This window comes from Hypomesus nipponensis, chromosome 17 (assembly GCF_054491055.1).
Source record: "Hypomesus nipponensis isolate SF chromosome 17, ASM5449105v1, whole genome shotgun sequence".
Taxonomy (NCBI): Eukaryota; Metazoa; Chordata; class Actinopteri; order Osmeriformes; family Osmeridae; genus Hypomesus; species Hypomesus nipponensis.
Window position 1 is genome coordinate 22,271,889 of NC_140377.1, and position 22,039 is coordinate 22,293,927.

Sequence of the window (22,039 nt, forward strand, 5' to 3'; positions counted from 1 at the left end):
TCACAGCCCACATTGCTGCGGTGTCCCGGTCGCGTAGATTCATCCTCTACAACAATCGGAAGATCAGGAGATACCTGTTTGAGCATTCCACTCAGCTGCTAGTCCAAGCACTTGTCCTCTCAAAGTTGGAGTAACTCGCTGCTTTCCGGTCTCCCAGCATGCGCAACCCGCCCTCTCCAGAGAATTCAGAATGCAGCAGCCCACCTGGTCTTCAATCTACCCAGACCCTCCCATGTTACTCCGCTCCTCATCTCCCTCCACTGGCTTTCCATCACGGCCTGTATCAGATTCAGGACCCTGGTACTGACCTTCCGAGCGGTGAACGGGACTGCACCCAACTACATAAAGTCTCTCCTCCAGCCTTACACCCCACCCTCCACCTACGGTCTTCTTCTGACAACCGTCTGTTGGTCCCACCGCTCAAGAGCGCCCGGTCCCAAAACAAGCTCTTCTCCTATCTGGCCCTCCAATGGTGGAATCAACTCCACACCTCCATCAGAGACACTGACTGTCTCCCCACCTTCAAGAAAAGGCTCAAGACGCACTTGTTCCCAGGAGTACAACGGCACTTTGGAATGATTGGCTGGATGTTAGTTTTCCCCCAGGATCACAATGACTTATTTAGAGACTTGTTGCTCTTGTTGGTTTGTTGTAAATATCAAGGACTGAGATTGTTTCAGTTATGCGTAATTGCCTGGGTCTAGAGAGGGTTCAACCAGGGGCAAATCTAGGTTCCCACTTTTGGGGGGGCTAAGCCCCAAGATAAAACTTATTATTTTTCCTGTGACCAAGCAAAACTAGGGGGGTCTGAGGGCATGTTCCCCCCAGAATAAATTTGTGAAAATATCCTTTTAAATAGTGTCCTCTAGTGGGTTTTAGGAAGAGAAATGAACAAATGTAGATTTAAAATATATTAAAATAAAAAGAAATAACAAAAATAATTAGTATGAAAACATTTTGGGGGGCTAGTGAAAGTTCTGGGGGGGCTCCATGTGGCATTCTGTAACACTTGTCGTTTTGACCGTTTCAACTTGTTGTAAGGCCTATAAGTTCAAGTCAATTATGGTCTTCTTAATTCTTGATGGGGTTTTTTGAGACCGTGAATGCCGCCGCCTCACACTCCTGACCAGTAGGTGGCGGTGATTCACTACTTCAACGTAGGTTTCAGTCTTCCAGAACATCGACAAAGACTGATGTTGTCGTCATTCCTGAGAACCTTTAGTTTCTTTGTTTCCCAGGTTAGTACGTTGTGAATATCACATAAATATGTCATAGTAGAGCTAAACTTTATGTAGTAGTAGGCTAGTGATTAATGAGTTTTGTTTTCAATACCAAGTGTTTAATGGATGTTAGGGATGTTAGTATAATTAGCATTATCTAGCATGATGGTTTATTTGAAGAGTAACTTTTTCAGTACTGGCGCCCATTACACTTCACAATATTTTTTTGAATACGGTTCTATTTGTGATACAAATAGTATAGTAATAGCTTGTGAGATTTGAAACCGTGGACTTTTGAGGTCAACATTGTCAACCCTGGGTGACGTGTTGAATATGTTTTTATGAGAACGGTCTTTAAATTAGCAAGAGTAGCCTACTGTTATTCTACCTACAAAAGAAAGAAGATGTTGATTTGTGTTGCTCAGTGAACTGGGTGAAGTGTATTGCATGTTGAACTGGGTGTGCAAGTCTATTGCATGGGAGTAAAGTCTCAAAGTTAAAACGCGTCTGTTTTAATTACAGAACCCACAGATGTAACCAGATTGGTGTATACAAGAGAAGTCTGAAAGCATACAATTCACACCGTACCATCCAAGTTTATATTAAAGCAATTGTATGCAACAGGAAAATGCCAGCAAGGGATTGGAATAAAAGTGTTTTTTAAATATATCATTAGTATAGTAAGTCTTGGGTGAGGTCTGCACCTCTGCAGTCACTTCAACACCACACCTGTTGTCAACAGAAAAAAACCTTTTGAACAAGCCAACTCAAAGTGTATCGTGCCATCTGTCAGCTAGCACTGCTAATCTGATGGTGCCATCTGTCAGATAGCACTGCTAATCTGATGGACACTTTAGTACTGGACACTTTATCTTCAGTAGCTTATAAATCGCTACATTTAGTTAATGTCCTTGTGGATGCTCAGTAATATCTTGAGTCAAACTGAAACAATGTATTTGTTTCTATAGTTTTGTAATCAAGCTTAAAAAAGCTAGTTCATCGTAGATGAGAAACAGGCAATAGAGTATCGTGTTTTTGTAATTGGATTTAAAACGATGTTTTCAAAAACCATAGTCATTTTTATGAAGTTGCAGATACTGCATATTGTATAAATGAGTGGGTTGTATTCTTGGTTTGTAAAAGAAAACCAACTGACTATAAAGAGGATGCACATGATCAACATTACATAAGTAGAAATTATGACAGACAACAGCCTTTTTGTGAAGGCTGAATGCTCATTAACTTGGAACTGTTTCCAACAGATCACCTGTTGGCCAAACATAAGAGATCTTAAGGCTCCAGAGAGACTCAACCAGAGAGCGCTTCAACCAGAAAGACTGAAGAGATAAACTCAACCAGAGAGACCAAACAGAACAGTGAGACCTGTTATGGAGACACATCACTGTGACACCTGTGGGAAGAGCCTTTCCTCATCCGCTAACCTCAAGCAGCACATGATGATCCACACTGGAGAGAAGCCCTACATCTGTGACATCTGTGGTCAAACCTCTAGTCAGGCTTCCGCTTTGCCAGTTCACCACAGGATCCATACTGGAGAAAAGCCCTACAGCTGTGACTTCTGTGGTCAAACTTTTAGACGTAATGCCAATTTCAGAGATCACCGCAGGACCCACATTGGAAAGAAGCTCTACAGCTGTGATCTCTGTGGTCAAACCTTTAGCCGGGCTGAACGTTTAAGTATTCACAGCATGATCCACACTAAAGAAAAGCCCTACAGCTGTGACCTCTGTGGTAAAACCTTAAGTAATTCTGCTAGTTTCACAGTTCACAGGAGGATCCACACTGGAGAAAAGCCCTACAACTGCGATCTCTGTGGTAAAACCTTTAGCCGGTCGGACAGTTTAAGAGTTCACCGCAGAATCCACACTGGGGAGAAGCCCTACAGCTGTGACCTCTGTGATAAAACCTTTAGCCAGGCTGCCCATTTTAAAGATCACCACATGACCCACACTGGAGAGAAGCCCTACAGCTGTGACCTCTGTGGTAAAACCTTTAGCCAGGCTGCCAATTTCAGAGATCACCACATGACCCACACTGGAGAGAAGCCTTACTGCTGTGACCTCTGTGGTAAAACCTTTAGCCAGGCTGGCAATTTCAGATATCATCATAGGACCCACACTGGAGAGAAGCCCTACAGCTGTGATCTCTGTAGTCAAACCTTTAGCCGGTCTGACATTTTAAGAGTTCACCGCAGAATCCACACTGGAGAGAAGCCCTACAACTGTGACCTCTGTGGTCAAAGTTTTAACCAGGCTGCCCATTTCAGAGTTCACAGCAGGATCCACACTGGAGCGAAGCCCTACAGCTGTGACCTCTGTGGGAAAACCTTTAGCCTGGCTGGAAGTTTAAGATCTCACAGCAGGACCCACACTGGAAAGAAGCCCTTCAGCTGTGACCTCTGTGATAAAGCCTTCTCTTCCTCCAGTGGACTGAAGAAGCACAGTATGATCCATAGAGGAGAGAAGCCCTACAGCTGCCCACACTGTGACTATTCAGGTAAAACAAATGACCATCTGAAGGGTCACCTGCGTAGCCACGATAGAAAACAAACCAAAGCAGCAATGTCTGGGGCCAAGCTGTCCCAGCAGTCACCACCTGAGAGAACTCCTGTATGACCCACAGCTGGAAGAACTACTGGCCTACACCTACTGGGACAGCACATGCAGTAACACCAGATCTACAGTCCAACATGACAGCACATGCAGTAACACCAGATCTACAGTCCAACATGACAGCACATGCAGTAACACCAGACCTACAGTCCAACGTGACAGCACATGCAGTAACACCAGATCTACAGTCCAACATGACAGCACATGCAGTAACACCAGATCTACAGTCCAACATGACAGCACATGCAGTAACACCAGATCTACAGTCCAACATGACAGCACATGCAGTAACACCAGATCTACAGTCCAACATGACAGCACATGCAGTAACACCAGATCTACAGTCCAACATGACAAGACATGCAGTAACACCAGATCTACAGTCCAACACGACAGGACCCAAGAAAGATACTCTACCCCTGTAATGATGGAGTGGAAGCTGTGTCAGACTGGGTAGAAACCAGAGGCCTGTTCCATAAAGCGAGTTTACCAAATAAACCAGGCTTATATCAGTTAGTCAGATTCATTTTGGAGTTCATTCGGTTCCATAAAGCCAGCTCAACTCACTGCGAACTCAGTTACTATGGCAACTTATGCTGTGAAACTAGCCTGATCCGGGACAGGCTTAGCCCGTGTTGTTGCTTAACCAGACATTCCTCCTTAAACTCTGTCTGGGACCCTGGAAAAAATACAAACCTGTATGTAAACATAGCAAACGCATCTTAAGCAGAACTGTAGCCTACATGCAAGCGCTGTATGGTGAATTAGGCCTACAATCATGACACCTACCAAACCATTGTGCATGTAAGGACTTCTGTTATGAAGTAATGTCTAGATGTTTGTGGTGGTGTTTTGGAATCTTATTCTTTACTGTATTGTTATTAAATGAAGGTCTGAGGTCAGAAAAGCTTGTCTTCATCTTTTGTTATTGCAGCAAGAAGGAGCAGTTCTAAAATAGATTAGATAACAATCTAGTCTGAGTGAGCAGTCTGCAGTTGAGTACTGTTAGACGATGAGAACACTGCACTATCTATAGTTCATCTGTATTTGTGTGTTTCACTGACATCTAAAGCACCAACTGCATCACAGGCACTGTGCACTCTCTAACAATGCCAGGAATGTTTGTGTGTACAAATAAGAATGGGTTTAGTTGTGTTGTGTAGAAATCTGTGTTCTAGGATATTTGAGATGAATAAGTGAACTCCCTCACATACAAGTCCATGTAACTGAGCCAAGACGGTGAGTTTTCCCCCCAAAATAGCTAAAAGCCAAAAATGTCTTTAGTCATTGCTATGTCGGGATCAGAACCAGGTTTTTTTTTTTACTTTAATTAATAAAATCATAGTTATAGCACTATGTGCCTTCAACTCGTCATAAGGGAATAATGAGGTTTGATGCAATAATGGAATAAATAATGTTTCACACATGCTTAAGATGGCACACATGGTGAGTTGGATGAGCACAAGGGACATTCTATGCTCATAAGAACATGCCTCTGAAACGTCCAAAATGTCATGAAATACAGTTGTAAAAGCTTTACTCAGTACCATGCTGATAAGAAACATGGAAACACTCGATTTAGTTGAATCATCCCAAATAAATTATCCACCAAGACAGAGAGTAGGTAAGATAACTGTATTTGTATATCACCTTTCAAATCAGTCTAAGGCATTTAAATTGATCAAATACAACAAAGCTAACAGAGACTGGAACCAAACTGTAGGAGGTTTAAATAGTCCAAAACAACCAAAAACGAATTCCCTGATGGTTTAAAGGAAGAGCGGAAACTGTTCAGGCTCAGATCTTTATGTGTCCACAGGCACCACCATCTACAATTTAGTCTGATAGTTAGCTGAGTTCCAGTTCAAGTCTTTTATTGTCAGGTGCACAGAACAACACAAGGTCAGACTGGGCACTGAAATTCTTAGGACAAGACAACGCAAAGCAACCTGGCATAACATATAAGTACTCTGAACATAGATTACATCTATGATAAGAAAATAAAAACTCCTAAATATACAAAATAATATACAATACAGTATACTAAACCTGTAAAACACATATTAACCTATACTAACCGTATAAACCTACACTAACCTAAAGGCAAGTGGGGTAACAATTAGTGCAATATTGCTGATAGTACAAGTAGCTGAAAGTGACAGTGTGTAAAGTGGCTAGTGTAAAGTGGTGAGAATGTATCTGTGTCCAATCAGAAGCCTGATGGCCCATGGAAAGAAACTATTCTCCAGTTTACGTGTGCGAGACCGAATGCTTAAATATTGCCCCCCAGAAGGCAACAGGGGAAAAAAGACTGAAGGATGGGTGGTAACAGTCAGCTTTCCTGAAGCATCGTGTGTGGTAGGTGTTCTGTAGGGCTGGAAGCTTCCTGCTGATGATGAACTCAGCAGACCTGACCACACCACGTGGTCCGCCCCTGTCTGTGCATCTCCCATACCACACTGTAATGCAACCAGTCAGTATGCTCTCTATTGTGCATCTGTAAAAGTTAGTGAGGATGACTGAGTCCATGCCAAACTTCTTCAGTCTCCTCAGGAAGAACAGGCATTTCCGGGCAGCTTTAACTACCGTGTGAGCAGACCAGGTGAGATCATTGCTGATGTTCACCCCGAGGAACCTGACGCAGCTGCCTTGCTTGCAGCTGACCTGAAGCAGCATGCTCCTCCTCCTGCCACCTCCTATAGTCCACGATAATATCCTTAGTCTTGCTGATGTTGAGAGGTTATTGTCCTGACACCATGATGTCAGGGTATCAACCTCCTCTCTGTAGGCTGATTCGTCACTATCAGAGATGAGGCCCACAATGGTTGTGTCGGCAGCAAACTTAACAAGGAGGTTGGAACTGTGAGTTGCAAGGAGAGCAGGAGAGGGCTGAGCACACAGTCCTGTGGGGTGCCTGTGTTGGTGATCAGTGTGGATGAGGTGCGGTCACCTACTCTCACCACCTGTGTCCTCCCCGTCAGGAAGTTGAAGATCCACTTGCATATTGAAGTGCTTAGTCCAAGGTCCACAAGGTACGAGCTGAGTCTGGAGGGGATTATGGTATTGACTGCTGAGCTGTAGTCAATGAACAGCATCTTCACATACGTATTCCTTTGTCCAGGTGTTACCGGTATGCAAACTGCATAGGGTCCAGGGTGGGAAGCAGCAATGAGCAAATGAATGTTTTGACTAGCCACTTGAAGCACTTCATGATGACAGAGGTCAGTGCTATCGGGCAATAGTCGTTCATGCAGTTGACCTTGGTGTTTTGGGGCACAGGGACGTTGGTGGTCCTCTTGAAGCAGGTGGGGAGTACAGACAGGCTGAGGGAGAGGCTAAAGATGTCTCAGCTAAATATAAAAAGGTTAAAATCAGACTATTATTGTTATTAACAATTGTTATTGTTGATTTATTTGTTGTTACTTTTAGAACATACAATAATAGCATTTACTCAGTCACTCAGTCTCTCACACAGGTGATTGGTATTAGCTGATTAGTAGAGTCACATGACGGAGCTATTCAGTCAACTCAGACCGACATCATCCAAACCCCTCGCTTGTCCCTCGCTCTTCCACACTGCATCATTTTCTGCAGGAAATGCACTTTCTATTTCTGTACGGTATTTCTTTTTTGAGACCGTGAAGGCCGCTGGTCTCACACTCCCGACCACTAGTAGGTGGCAGTGATGCGCTATTTTAGCGTTGGTTGCAGTCTGCCATAATATCAAAAAGAAGAACTGTTCTTGTTGTCATACCTGTGAGCCTTTAGTTTTTTGTGTTTCCCAGGTTAGTACGTCGTAAATATCACATACATATATCATATTAGAGCTAAACTTTACGTGGGAGTAGCGAATAATGAGTGTTGTTTTTGAGTGTTCAATACCAAGTGTTTAATAGATGGGAGAAAACCATGTTAGTATAATTAGCCTAGCTAGTATGACGGTTTATTTGAAGAGCAACTTTTTCAGTATTGGCGCCCTGTACACTGGACAATTATTTTTTAATACGGTTCTGTGTGTGATACAATGCTTGTGAGATTTGAAACCGTGCACTTTTGACGTTAAAATTGCCAACCCTGGGTGACGTGTTGAATATGTTTTCATGAGAACGGTTTTTAAATTAGCAAGAGTAGCTTACTGCAGCCTTGCTACCTACGAATGAAAAATGTTGATTTGTGTTGCTCAGTGAAGTGAGTGTACAAGTCTATTGCATGGGTTAAAGTCTCAAAGTTAAAACGACTCTGTTTTAGTTACAGAACCCACAGATGTAACCAGATTGGTGTACACAAGATAAGTCTGAAAGCATACAAATTCAAACCGTAACATCCAGACTTATATAAAAGCAATTGTATGCAACATGAAAATGCCAGCAAGGGATTGTTAAGTGTTTAAAAAAAAAAAAAGTTTTAAAATAAAGTATTGGGTGAGGTCTGCACCTCTGCAGTCACTTCAACACCACAACTGTTGTCAACAGAAAAAAAAACTTTTGATCAAGCCGACTCAAAGTGTATTGTGCCGTCTGTCAGCTGGCACTGCTAATCTGATGGACACTTTAGTACTGGACACTTTATTTTCAGTAGTTTATAAATCGCTACATTTAGTTAATGTCCTTGTGGACGCTCAGTAATATCTTGAATCAAACTGAAACGATATATTAGTTTCTATAGTTCTGTAATTCAGCTTTAAAGATCACACAACATGCTGTTTTTGCATGCTTTTAGGACTTAATGGTCCCCTAATACTGTAACTGAAGTCTATTTCCCAAAATTCAGTCTTGCTGCAGAATTACAGCCAGTACGAGCAGTCCCACAATGAACTTTCCTTAGGACGTGCCGTTTCTGTGTCTGTAGCTTTAAATGCTATGAGGGAAGAAAGAGGCGGGGCTTACTGCCATGCTTCGGTTGTTTGCAACATAAGGTGCGTTCGACATGACCCGACTTCATGCGGCGCTGCAGCCGGCTGCAGGCGGCTGACTTGAAACAGTGAATTCTGGTTAGACTTTTTGTCCGATTTGAGACGGCGCCATCAAAGTACCGTGAGATCGATACAAGAACTGCCAGCTGTGTAGCCGAGCACATTTTCTCAAGAGCAACTGCACGGGTTCAAGTGACGACACAGCTATTTCGTGATTGGCCAGACTCACACACGACAACTTTGACTCGTGTTTTGTAATATTCGGACACCTTCAGTTTCGCCATCGCTCAAAAAAGTTTAATTGAATTAAAAATGTATATTTCTCATTGGTGGGCCAAGTTCTCTCTGCAGGCAAAGCAGAGAAAGGGGAGGTAACCTTCCTGCTTATGACAAAATAACAAGAGGATTTTTTTCAAAACTGAGCGTTTATGCTTTCATTTTCTCAAAGGCGGATAAGAATACTCAGGGCTTGGTTTCCTCTTATCAACATTTCTAGCTACTGGGGGACCAAAGGCACGCTATGGGAACTCATATTAATGTTAAATAACCTCCTAAAAGTAACATTTCATGTCAAGGGACCTTTAAAAAGCTGGTGCATCATAGATGAGAAACAGGCAATAAAGTATCATGTTTTTATAATTTGATTTAAAACTATGCATTCACAAACCATAGTCATTTTTATGAAGTTACAGATACTGCATATTGTATAAATTTGTGGGTTGTATTCTTGTTTTGTAAAAGAAAACCAACTGACTATGAAGAGGAGTTGTTTGCGGGGCATGCAGTAGTCATCAAAGCGTTGTTCTCCAGACAAAATAAACCTGAAAAACAGACTACTCACTAAATGATAAACATTACATGTGCATGGTGGAAATTGTGACAGACAGCAGATGTCCCTTTTTGTGAAGGCTGAATGCTCATTAACTTGGAAACTGTTTCCAACAGATCCCCTGTTGGCCAATCATAAGAGATCTTAAGGCTCCAGAGAGACTCAACCAGAGAGCGCTTCAGCCAGAAAGACTGAAGAGATAAACTCAACCAGAGAGACCAAACAGAACAGTGAGACCTGTTATGGAGACACATCACTGTGACACCTGTGGGAAGAGCCTTTCCTCATCCGCTAACCTCAAGCAGCACATGATGACCCACACTGGAGAGAAGCCCTACAGCTGTGACCACTGTGGGAAAACCTTTAGCCAGGCTGGCAATTTCAGAGCTCATAGCAGGATCCACACTGGAGAGAAGCCCTACAGCTGTGACCTCTGTGGTCAAACATTCAGCAGGGCTAACTGTTTGAGAATTCACAGCAGGATCCACACTAGAGAGAAGCCCTACAACTGCAACCTCTGTGGTAAAACCTTTAGCCGATCGGACAGTTTAAGAGTTCACAGCAGGATCCACACTGGGGAGAAGCCCTACAGCTGTGACCTCTGTGGTAAAACCTTTAGACATAAAGCCAATTTCAGAGCTCACAGCAGGACCCACACTGAAAAGAAGCTCTACAGCTGTGACCTCTGTGGTAAAACCTTTAGACATAAAGCCCATTTCAGAGTTCACCGCAGGATCCACACCGGAGAGAAGCCCTACAGCTGTGACCTCTGTGGTAAAATCTTAAGTAATTCTGCTAGTTTCAAAGTTCACTGCAGGATCCACACTGGAGAGCAAGCCTACAACTGCAGCGTCTGTGGTAAAACCTTAAGTAATTATGCTAGTTTCAAAGATCACAGCAGGATCCACACTGGAGAGAAGCCCTACATCTGTGACCTCTGTGGTAAAACTTTTAGCTTGGCTGGCAGTTTAAGAATTCACCGCAGGACCCACACTGGAGAGAAGCCCTACACCTGTAAGTGCTGTGATAAAGCCTTCTCTACGTCTGGTGGATTGAGAAAGCACAGTAGGATCCACACTGGAGAGAAGCCCTACAGCTGTGACCTCTGTGGTAAAACGTTTAGCCAGGCTGGCCATTTCAGAGTTCACAGCAGGATCCACACTGGAGAGAAGCCCTACAGCTGTGACCTCTGTGGTAAAACTTTTAGCCTGGCTGGCAGTTTAAGAATTCACCGCAGGACCCACACTGGAAAGAAGCCCTACAGCTGTAAGTGCTGTGATAAAGCCTTTTCTACGTCTGGTGGATTGAGAAAGCACAGTAGGATCCACACTGGAGAGAAGCCCTACAGCTGTGACCTCTGTGGTAAAACCTTTAGCCAGGCTGCCCATTTCAGAGTTCACAGCAGGATCCACACTGGAGAGAAGCCCTACAGCTGTGACCTCTGTGGTAAATCCTTTAACGACTCTTCTACTTTTAGAAATCACAGCAGGATCGACACTGGAGAGAAGCTCTACAACTGTGACCTCTGTGGTAAATCGTTTAACGACTCTTCTACTTTTAGAAATCACAGCAGGATCCACACTGGAGATAAGCCCTACAGCTGTGACCTTTGTGGGAAAACCTTTAGCCGGTTAAATACTCTCACTCGTCACAGCAGTATCCACACTGGAGAGAAGCCCTACATCTGTGACCTCTGTGGAAAAACCTTTAGCCAGGCAGCACATTTTAGAGCTCATAGCAGGATCCACACTGGAGAGAAGCCCTACAGCTGTGACCTCTGTGGTAAAACCTTTAGCCTGTCTGGCAGTTTAAGAATTCACCGCAGGACCCACACTGGAAAGAAGCCCTACAGCTGTGAAAGCTGTGATAAAGCCTTCTCTACGTCTGGTGGATTGAAAAAGCACAGTAGGATCCACACTGGAGAGAAGCCCTACAGCTGTGACCTCTGTGGGAAAACCTTTAGCCAGGCTGCCCATTTCAGAGTTCACAGAAGGATCCACACTGGAGAGAAGCCCTACAGCTGTGACCTCTGTGGTAAAACCTTTAGTGACTCTTCTAGTTTTAGAAATCACAGCAGGATCCACACTGGAGAGAAGCCCTACCGGTGTGACCTCTGTGATAAAACCTTTCGCAACGCTTCAAGTTTAAAAAATCACAGCAGGATCCACACTGGAGAGAAGCCTTACAGCTGTGATCTCTGTGGTAAAACCTTTAGCCAGGCTGGCCATTTCAGAGCTCACACCAGGATCCACACTGGAGAGAAGCCCTACAGCTGTACGTGCTGTGATAAAGCCTTCTCTACGTCTGGTGGATTGAAAAAGCACAACAGGACCCACACTGGAGAGAAGCCCACAGCTGCCCACACTGTGCCTATCCAGGTAATAGAAACAACCATCTGAAGAGTCACCTGCATGTCCAGGACAGGAAACCCCCAGAAACAGAGATGTCTGGGGCCACGCTGTCCCAGCTGTCACCTTTCTGTTCTGAAGCAGTTTGTTCTCTTCTGAAGCAGTTTGTTCTCTTCTGAAACAGTTTGTTCTCTTCTGAAACAGTTTGTTCTCTTCTGAAACAGTTTGTTCTCTTCTGAAACAGTTTGTTCTCTTCTGAAACAGTTTGTTCTCTTCTGAAACAGTTTGTTCTCTTCTGAAACAGTTTGTTCTCTTCTGAAACAGTTTGTTCTCTTCTGAAGCAGTTTGTTCTCTTCTGAAACAGTTTGTTCTCTTCTGAAATGTACTTTCTTAATAAACCCAACAAAGTGAAACGCAATGTTTATATTAAATAAATCTCAAATGTTAACACGTGCTTGCATTAACAATAGAACAATTAACTAATATGATCAACTGGTGATGGGTTTTTTTTGGAAGCAAGTTTGCCTCTTAATTCATCAGAAACGCCGCTGGGCTCTGAGGTGGATCAAAAGGCTGAGGTTATTTGCAGGGCAGCCCGGGCACACTGATGGGTTTGTGATCACAGGCAGACGAGGTAACACGGGCCATCACTATATGTCGACGGTGTAAACAAGCAAAGGTGAAAACACAACGAAAACTAAAGATGATGACGCATAGTCTCTCTCAGGCTGAACTAACAGGATTTAGCGGTGAACACTAGGACTACAGAGATGTATATGAAGATGCGTAAAGTGTCCAGTGAAACAGTGTCATCCTACTGGGAACCAGAGCACTGCTGCCGGGTCCACGCTGCTGAGTTGGGCGCAACAGTTCGTCGACTTGACCAAGAAGAGTTCGATGCTCCAAACCATTTTCACAACACGTTTAATATGTTACTGAAAACCGTCTCACAAAACGAAGGATCTTTATTTGGGTTCCTCCGGGAGAAGGAAACCTTTTGTTAGTATTCCTATTATTATATTTCTCCATGAAATGGCTCAATAGCTCAAAAAGTCCTTGACCTGATTTTTCCAAATTTGGCCCAATGATACAAGTCACTCACTACTCCCAGACCGCTTATGGCCCACATACGCCCATAGGTGGCGCTATAAGCCACGCCCAAAGTCTACGTGATTTCCCCTGCGCCCCATTTCTCCAAAATGCTGAGAAATTGGTTAACATCCTTTACTTCTCACGGGGAACAAAAAACCTCAAGGACTCATAAGGTTCGCTATGATAGATTTTGCTGTACAGTGAACATTTGGGTAAACCTACAAAACTGCTCTCCTGATCCGTAAGTTCAACTGTTTTCAAACTTGGTATACATGTGTAGAATAGATGTCTTCCTACAGGATGAACAGGAACAAGGAATACAATGCAAAATGACTGTATCGGTTTATTTATGTAAATGTCCACATTGCCTCAATATCTTTGTCATTAAATCAAATCTAAAAGGATTCAAGATGACATCACTTTGAAGTACCATAAATGATTTCAATTCAAGATTGAAATATGATTGAATTACAGCAGTTTAAACCTAAGCCAAATCTAATAATGCTTGCTACTGGAACAGGTCTCCAGGTACACCCCAGTAGCTGTCAAGCTGCTCAATCATAATGGTAACGCTGTTTCCTTCTGAAGTGAATACTACACAAGAAGGGCCAGAACGAGGTTGGGCTCTTTTTTAACTTGTGCTCTGTAGATGAGATCCCGCTTCATCTAGACAGCGCATCGGATTTCTGGCATCATGTGTGTAGAAAACCTACATTTGTTGTAGATGTGTAGGATACATGTCTTTCAAAGCAATATTTAGCAAAAGGAATACAAGACTATAGCTGAATTCAATGTCCACATTGTCGATGTGTCAAAATGTCCTTTTGACTGATGATTTTTAGAACCTGATAGACTTCCAGATTATATTATTCAGAAGTACCATGCATAATTTCACCTTAATATGTCAAAAGATGACTGAATTACAGCTGTTTAAACTTTGACCAAATCTAACAATGTGTGCCAAAGGAGAAACTGCATACTTTTTTATACAGTAACTTACCTCTGTATCTCCCAACATTGAAAACAGCTCAATGGGCTGAGACAGTGTACTGCAAAGTGCAAGGTCATGGGTTTGAATCCAGCAACAGCCTTTGGGCCTGTCATAATTCAGATTGTCTGTTTAGTTGAACAGGATGACATCATTCTGAAGTACCATGCTTAATTTCACCTTAATATGTCAAAACGTGACAATTACAGCTGCTCAAACTTTGTCCCAAAGCTGACCAAAGCTATAAGTCTGCCCCTTCTATTCACATTAACACAGCAGTTGATGTATACAGAGGATAGAGAGGCTGACTTGCAACCACATGCTCTTGAGTTTGAATCTCCATTTAGCCTGTTGCTGTTGGTCAAACATGAAGTAGTTTTGCTCTCTTGTTGTCCAACCCTCGATCTTCTACAATGTACATTTTTATTCTATTTTTTTCCCATTTTGAAACCTGCATCGCTGCTTGTGGGTATATTTCTTAACGTTTTTTTTTTTTCTTTTTTTAGACCGTGAATGCCGCCGGCATAACACTCCCGACCAGTAGGTGGCGGTGATGCACTACTTCAGCATTGGTTGTAGTCTGCTATAAGATCAACAAAGAAGAAGAACTGTTCTTGTTGTCATTCCTCTGAACCTTGAGTTTGTTGTGTTTCCCACGTTAGTACGTCGTGAATATCACATAAATGTATCATAGTAGAGCTAAACTTTAAGTAGTAGTACTGAATAATGAGTTTAGTTTTCGAGCGTTCAATACCAAATGTTTAGCGTTAACAGATGCAAGGGCGGTGCTGCGGACAACGAAAATCCGAGAAAACGATGATGTTAGTATAATTAGCTTTAGCCGAGCTCTAGTATGATGGTTTATTTGAAGAACAACTTTTTCAGTATTGATGCCCTTTTCATACAATGCTTGTGATATTTGAAAGGGTAAACATTTGAGGTTAAGTTAACATTTCCGACCGTAGGTGACTTTTTGAATCTGTTTTTATGAGAACGGTCTTTAAATTAGCAAGAGTAGCCAACTGTAGTAGCCTGGCTGCCAGCCCAATTTAGCCCCGCACACAAAATGACAAAATGTGGTCGGAAAGTTGCGTCTGGAATCGCTAGTTTTGGGGAAAAGTATGTCGAAACAGGAGCTGTTCGGACCAATCAAATTGTTAGGGCGGATTTTATACGATGATGGACAGGTGATCAACAGTAACGTTATCAACCACGTCACCAAAGAGCGCTTGGGTTGAATTATTTTTCAACAAATAACATATTACGTTGCTCTGGTTGTAGGTCTATCCTATTTAGCGAAGATGCATTTTTTGAGGTCATACACCTCTGCAGTCACTTCAACACCACACCTGTTGTTAACACGAACAACTTTTGGAACAAGCCTACTCAGTGTATCGTGCTGTCTGTCAGCCAGCACTGCTCATCTTATAGACACTTAAGTACTGGACACTGTTTTCAGTAGCCTATAAATCGCTACGTTTGGTTTATGTCCATGTGGATGCTCAGTAATATCTTGAATCAAACTGAAACTATTTATTAGTTTCTATAAATCCTTTTCTGATTCTATAGTTTTGTAATTCAGTTTTAAAAAGCTGGTTCATTATAGATGAGAAACAGGCAATAAAGTATCATATTTATATACTTGGATTTAAAACTATGCATTCAAACAAAAGTCATTTTTATGAAGTTGCAGATACTGCATATTGTATACATTTGTGGGTTGTATTATTGTTTTGTAAAAGAAAACCAACTGACTATGAAGAGGAGTTGTTTGCTGGGCATGCAGTAGTCATCAAAGCGTTGTTCTCCAGACAAAATAAACCTGAAAAACAGACTGCTCACCAAACTATCAACATTACATATGCAGAGTAGACATTATGACAGACAACAAATGTCCCTTTTTGTGAAGGCTGAATGCTCATTAACTTGGAACTGTTTCCAACAGATCCCCTGCTGGCCAATCATAAGAGATCTTAAGGCTCCAGAGAGACTCAACCAGAGAGCGCTTCAGCCAGAAAGACTACAGAGATAAACTCAACCAGAGAGACCAAACAAAACAGTGAAACCTGTTATGGAGACACATCACTGTGACACCTGTGGGAAGAGCCTTTCCTCATCCGCTAACCTCAAGCAGCACATGATGACCCACACTGGAGAGAAGCCCCACAGCTGTGACCTCTGTGGGAAAACTTTCAGCCAGGCTGGCAATTTCAGAGCTCACCGCAGGATCCACACTGGAGAGAGGCCCTACAGCTGTGACCTCTGTGGTCAAACATTCAGCAGGGCTAACTGTTTAAGAATTCACAGCAGGATCCACACTGGAGAGAAGCCCTACAACTGCGAACTCTGTGGTAAAACCTTCAGCCAGTCATACAGTTTAAGAGTTCACAGCAGGACCCACACTGGGGAGAAGCCCTACAGCTGTGACCTCTGTGGTAAAACTTTTAGACATAAAGCCAATTTCAGAGCTCACAGCAGGATCCACACTGGAAAGAAGCCCTACAGCTGTGACCTCTGTGGTAAAAACTTTAGCCAGGCTGCCCATTTCAGAGTTCACCGCAGGATCCACACTGGAGAGAAGCCCTACAGCTGTGACCTCTGTGGTAAAACCTTAAGTAATTCTGCAAGTTACAAAGTTCACCGCAGGACCCACACTGGGGAGAAGCCCTACAGCTGTGACCTCTGTGGTAAAACTTTTAGACATAAAGCCAATTTCAGAGCTCACAGCAGGATCCACACTGGAGAGAAGCCCTACAAGTGCGACCTCTGTGGTCAAACCTTCAGCCGGGCTTCCAATTTCAGAGATCACCACATGACCCACACTGGAGAGAGGCTTTACTGCTGTGACCTCTGTGATAAAACTTTTAGCCAGGCTGGCAATTTCAAACGTCATCGCAGGACCCACACTGGAGAGAAGCCCTACAGCTGTGACGTCTGTGGGAAAACTTTTAGCCGGTCAAGCGTTTTAAGAGTTCATAGCAGAATCCACACTGGAGAGAAGCCCTACAGCTGTGACATCTGTGGTAAAACCTTTAGCCAGTCGGCTCATTTCAGAGTTCACAGCAGGATCCACACTGGAGCAAAGCCCTACAGCTGTGACCTCTGTGGTAAAACCTTTAGCCATGCTGGCAGTTTAATTACTCACCACAGGACCCACATTGGAAAGAAGCCCTACAGCTGTGAACTATGTGGTAAAACCTTTAGCCGATCTAGTGTTTTAAGAGTTCACAGCAGAATCCACACTGGAGAGAAGCCCTACATCTGTGACATCTGTGGTAAAACCTTTAGCTGGTCTAGCGTTTTAAGAGTTCATCGCAGAATCCACACTGGAGAGAAGCCCTACAGCTGTGACCTCTGTGGGAAAACCTTTAGCCATGCTGGCAGTTTAATAACTCACCACAGGACCCACATTGGAAAGAAACCCTACAGCTGTGAACTATGTGGTAAAACCTTTAGCCGATCTAGTGTTTTAAGAGTTCACAGCAGAATCCACACTGGAGAGAAGCCCTACATCTGTGACATCTGTGGTAAAACCTTTAGCCGATCTAGTGTTTTAAGAGTTCATCGCAGAATCCACACTGGAGAGAAGCCCTACATCTGTGACCTCTGTGGGAAAGCCTTTAGCCAGGCAGCACATTTCAGCGCTCACAGCAGGATCCACACTGGAGAGAAGCCCTACAGCTGTGACCTCTGTGATAAAACCTTTAGCCTGGCTGGCAGTTTTAGAAATCACCGCAGGACCCACATTGGAAATAAACCCTACAGCTGTGAATGCTGTGATAAAACCTTCTCCAAGTCTGGTGGATTGAAAACACACAGTAAGATCCACACTGGAGAGAAGCCCTACAGCTGTGACCTCTGTGGTAAAAACTTTAGCCAGGCTGCCCATTGCAGAGTTCACCGCAGGACCCACACTGGAGAGAAGCCCTACAGCTGTGACCTCTGTGATAAAACCTTTAGCCGGGCTGACAGTTTAAGATCTCACCACAGGACCCACATTGGAGAGAAGCCCACAGCTGCCCAAACTGTACCTATTCAGGTAAAACTAACAAACATTTGAAGTTAGTTTGTTCTCTTCTAAAGTGTGCTTTCTTATTAACCCCCACCAAGTGAAATGCAATGTTTATATAAAACTCATTTGTTAACACGTGCTTGCATTAACAATAAAACAATGAACTAATCATCAACTGGTGAAGCATTTAAACAAGTTTGCCTCTTAATTCATCAGTAACACTGCTGGGCTCTGAGGTGGATCAAAAGGCTGAGGTTATTTGCAGGGCAGCCCGGGCACACTGATGGGTTTGTTATCACAAGCTGACTGCTCTTGGTCTCATGAAAATGGCTAGTGAAAGAAGAGACGCAGAGTCAGCAACTACATCTGATGCAGCTTATTATTTTTTTTCGGGATCAGTGAACGCACACCTTAAACTATGAAATTAACTGAACTTATATTCAGTTAATTAACAGAAGTTAAATGGTGAACTATGAACGTGAACTATTCATGTTTACTTGTATGAACTGAACTTTGAAGGAGTTCATGAGAGGTATGAACGTGCACAACACTGCTTACAGCTTGCGGTTTAGATGAGCATATGGTCGGAACAGCACCTATTTTCAACAGCGGCTTAGCAAATCCTGCTTTAAATTGACCAAGGTTTTCAAAATTGTCTTTGGTGAATGGTCCGAGCAAATGAATAATTGAGTGTCGAACTTCACACGGATCTTCTCATAGAAAAACATCTGCCATGCCCATCGAGTGTCTGGTTCCTTGGGAAGATTATGAAGTTTCAGCATTCCCTCTACAGCCCAGAACACTGCATTTACGACCATGGTCCATTTTGAAAATCCTTGAAAAACGTCCAAACTTTCTTCTTTGTAGGCCTCATTCCTGTAGAAGCAGCCAACACAGAGCAGTGCGCAGAAAATGTTGGGGCGTACAGACCAGAGCCTAAAAAAGTTGAGCCACATTTTGTTCAACGGCATATTTGATGTTTGAGATTTGCATAGGAAAAAGGTGTGAATAGACTTTGAGGTTCACTGTAAGTCACTTTTACCCTCCGAACAGTCCTTATCCAACTATGACAAGGTAAACTCGGTTTCGCAGTCAATGACCCCTTTAAACATCATACTCTAATGTTTTAAGTGAATTTGCGGCATTCTTTAACACTTGTCGTTTTGACCGTTGCAATTTTTTATAAAGTCTATAAGTTTAATTCAATTATGGTCGTCTTAATTCAGTTTTTGTTTTACTGTGAAAGCCGTGGGCCTTAAACTCCCGACCAGGAGGTGGCGGTGATGCACTATTCAGCGTAGGTTGCAGTCTGCCATAACATCAACAAAGAAGAACTGTTATTGTTGTCATTCCTTTAGTTTGTCGTGTTTCCCAGGTTAGTACGTCGTGAATATCACATAGTAGAGCTAAACTTTACGTAGTTAGTTGTGAATAATGCGTTTTGTTTTTGAGTGTTCAATACCAAGTGTTTAATAGATGCGAGGGTGGTAATGCAGATGACGAAAATCACAGAAAACGATTATGTTAGAAGAGCTATTATTAGCCTAGCTCTGGGATGACGGTGTATTTGAATAACAACTTTTTCAGTATTGGCGCCCTGTATACTTGATAATTATTTTTTGAATACGGGTGACTTTTGAGGATAACATTTCTGACCCTAGGTGACGTGTCGAATATGTTTTTATGAGAACGGTCCTTAAAGTGGCTAGAGTAGCCAACTGTAGCCGACATACAAATGAAAGAAAATGTTGATTTGTGTTCCTCAGTGAACTGGGTGTAAAAGGCTAGTCATTTTTATGAACTTGCAGATACTGCTAATTGTAAAAATGGGTTGTATGTATTCCTGTTTTGTAAAAGGAATACATTCACTGGCTGCTTGCAATGTTTGGGACTACCTCGTTGTTATAACCAGTGACCTATGCTCTTTTGTAAGGCTCTCTCTTGGAAGTCGCCTTGGATAAAAGCGTCTGCTAAATGCATAAATGTAAAAGAAAACCAGCTGATTAAAGAGGAGTTATTTGCTGGGCATGCTATTGTCATCAGTGTTGTGGGTTTCTCCAGACAAAATAAACCTGAGAAACACTCCTCACTAGATGATCAGTATTACACATGCAGAGTGTAACCCTAACCCCACATTATGACAGATAACTTTTTGTGATGGCTGAATGCCCATTAACTTTGAACTGTTCTTCAACAGATCTTCTGTTGGCCAATCATACTTGATCGTGGGCGGAGACTAGACAGAGAGGACATCTTAAGGCTCCAGAGAGAGGATCAACCAGAGATAAACACAACCAGAGAGACCAAACAGAACAAAGAGAGACCCATTATGGAGACACATCACTGTGATACCTGTGGGAAGAGCCTTTCTTCATCCAGTTACCTCAAGCAACACATAATGATCCACACAGGAGAGAAGCCTTACAGCTGTGACCTCTGTGGTCAAACCTTCAGGAGTGCTAACCGTTTAAGACTTCACAGCAGGATCCACACTGGAGAAAAGCCCTACAACTGCGAACTCTGTGGTAAAGCCTTTAGCCGGTCGGACGGTTTAAGAGTTCACCGCAGGATCCATACTGGAGAGAAGCCCTACAGCTGTGACCTCTGTGGCAAAACCTTTAGCCATGCTGCCCATTTAAGATATCACCACATGACCCACACTGGAGAGAAGCCCTACAGCTGTGACCTTTGTGGTAAAACCTTTAGCCAGGCTAGCAGTTTCAGATATCATCGCAGGACCCACACTGGAGAGAAGCCCTACAGCTGTGACTTCTGTGGTAAAACCTTTAACCAGGCTGGCAATTTAAGATCTCACCGCAGAATCCACACTGGAGAGAAGCCCTACAGCTGTGACATCTGTGGTCGAAGTTTTAGCAAGGCTGACACTTTCATAGTTCACCGCAGGATCCACACTGGAGAGAAGCCCTACAGCTGTGACCTCTGTGGTAAAACCTTTAGCCATGCTGACAGTTTCAGATCTCACCACAGGACCCACATTGGAAAGAAGCCCTACAGCTGTGACCTCTGTGATGAAGCCTTCTTTACGTCTGGTGGATTGAAGAAGCACCACATGACCCACACTGGAGAGAAGCCTTACTGCTGTGACATCTGTGGTAAAACCTTTAGCCAGGCTAGCAATTTCAGATATCATCGCAGGACCCACACTGGAGAGAAGCCCTACAGCTGTGACCTCTGTGGTAAAACCTTTAGCCTGGCTGGCAATTTTAAAATTCACCGCAGGACCCACATTGGAAAGAAGCCCTACAGCTGTGAAAGCTGTGATAAAGCCTTCTCTACGTCTGGTGGATTGAAAAGGCACAGTAGGATCCACACAGGAGAGAAGCCCTACAGCTGTGACCTCTGTGGTAAAAACTTTAGCCAGGCTGCCCATTGCAGAGTTCACCGCAAGACCCACACTGGAGAGAAGCCCTACAGCTGTGACCTCTGTGGTAAAACCTTTAGCCGGGCTGACGGTTTAAGATCTCACCGCATTACCCACATTGGAGAGAAGCCCACAGCTGCCCAAACTGTACCTATTCAGGTAAAACAAACAATCATTTGAAGTTACAGTTTGTTCACCTCTTAAGTGTGCTTTCTTATTAAACCCAACAAAGTGAAACGCAATGTTTATATAAAACTCAAATGTTAACACATGCTTGCATTAACAATAAAATAATGAACTAATTATCAACTGGTGAAGGTATTTTTTGGAAGCATTTAAACAAGTTTGCCTCTTAATTCATCAGTAACACTGCTGGGCTCTGAGGTGGATCAAAAGGCTGAGGTTATTTGCAGGGCAGCCCGGGCACACTGATGGGTTTGTGATCACAAGCTGACAGCTCTTGGTCTCATAACAATGGCAAGTGAAAGAAGAGACGCAGACTCAGCAACTACATCTGATGCAGCTTATTATTTTTTTGCGGGATCATTAAACGCACCTTAAAATTATGAAATTAACTGAACTTTGAACTAGTTCAGAATTTAAATGGTGAACTATGAACGTGA

At 43.1% G+C, this 22,039-nt stretch overlaps 4 protein-coding genes across 6 annotated transcripts; all 4 read left to right on the forward strand.

The window, feature by feature from the left end:
• The first annotated feature begins 1,167 nt into the window (after window positions 1-1,167).
• On the forward strand, window positions 1,168-4,760 carry LOC146254086 (uncharacterized). Of its 3 annotated transcripts, XM_084677467.1 has the most exons (3): window positions 1,168-1,238; window positions 1,743-1,900; window positions 2,483-4,760. In XM_084677467.1, exon 3 carries the CDS (start codon window positions 2,609-2,611, stop codon window positions 3,854-3,856), a length of 1,248 nt encoding a protein of 415 aa, XP_084533593.1. In that variant the 5' UTR covers window positions 1,168-1,238; window positions 1,743-1,900; window positions 2,483-2,608; the 3' UTR covers window positions 3,857-4,760. The 3 variants fall into 3 exon arrangements, with proteins under 3 accessions (XP_084533593.1, XP_084533592.1, XP_084533594.1); XM_084677466.1 differs by having other exon boundaries at window positions 1,743-4,760; XM_084677468.1 differs by lacking the exon at window positions 1,743-1,900 and having other exon boundaries at window positions 1,177-1,238.
• A 2,803-nt stretch (window positions 4,761-7,563) lies between these two features.
• Window positions 7,564-12,803, forward strand: LOC146254087 (uncharacterized). The gene is given in 3 exon segments (XM_084677411.1): window positions 7,564-7,638; window positions 9,711-11,943; window positions 11,946-12,803. Coding segments are annotated over 2 exon segments (2,283 nt in total). The 5' UTR covers window positions 7,564-7,638; window positions 9,711-9,836; the 3' UTR covers window positions 12,122-12,803.
• A 1,848-nt stretch (window positions 12,804-14,651) lies between these two features.
• Window positions 14,652-18,285, forward strand: LOC146254088 (uncharacterized). Its single transcript, XM_084677429.1, has 2 exons — window positions 14,652-14,843; window positions 15,968-18,285. Exon 2 carries the CDS (start codon window positions 16,094-16,096, stop codon window positions 18,080-18,082), a length of 1,989 nt encoding a protein of 662 aa, XP_084533555.1. The 5' UTR covers window positions 14,652-14,843; window positions 15,968-16,093; the 3' UTR covers window positions 18,083-18,285.
• A 1,040-nt stretch (window positions 18,286-19,325) lies between these two features.
• On the forward strand, window positions 19,326-21,719 carry LOC146254089 (uncharacterized). Its single transcript, XM_084677469.1, has 2 exons — window positions 19,326-19,409; window positions 20,232-21,719. The coding sequence occupies exon 2, from the start codon at window positions 20,364-20,366 to the stop codon at window positions 21,594-21,596; it is 1,233 nt and encodes a 410-aa protein (XP_084533595.1). The 5' UTR covers window positions 19,326-19,409; window positions 20,232-20,363; the 3' UTR covers window positions 21,597-21,719.
• The last annotated feature ends 320 nt before the right edge of the window (window positions 21,720-22,039 follow it).

Coding starts and splice junctions, on each gene's coding strand:
- LOC146254086 (XM_084677466.1), top strand. CDS start 2,609: ATGGAGACACATCACTGTGACACCTGTGGGAAGAGCCTTTCCTCATCC.
- LOC146254089 (XM_084677469.1), top strand. CDS start 20,364: ATGGAGACACATCACTGTGATACCTGTGGGAAGAGCCTTTCTTCATCC.
- LOC146254088 (XM_084677429.1), top strand. CDS start 16,094: ATGGAGACACATCACTGTGACACCTGTGGGAAGAGCCTTTCCTCATCC.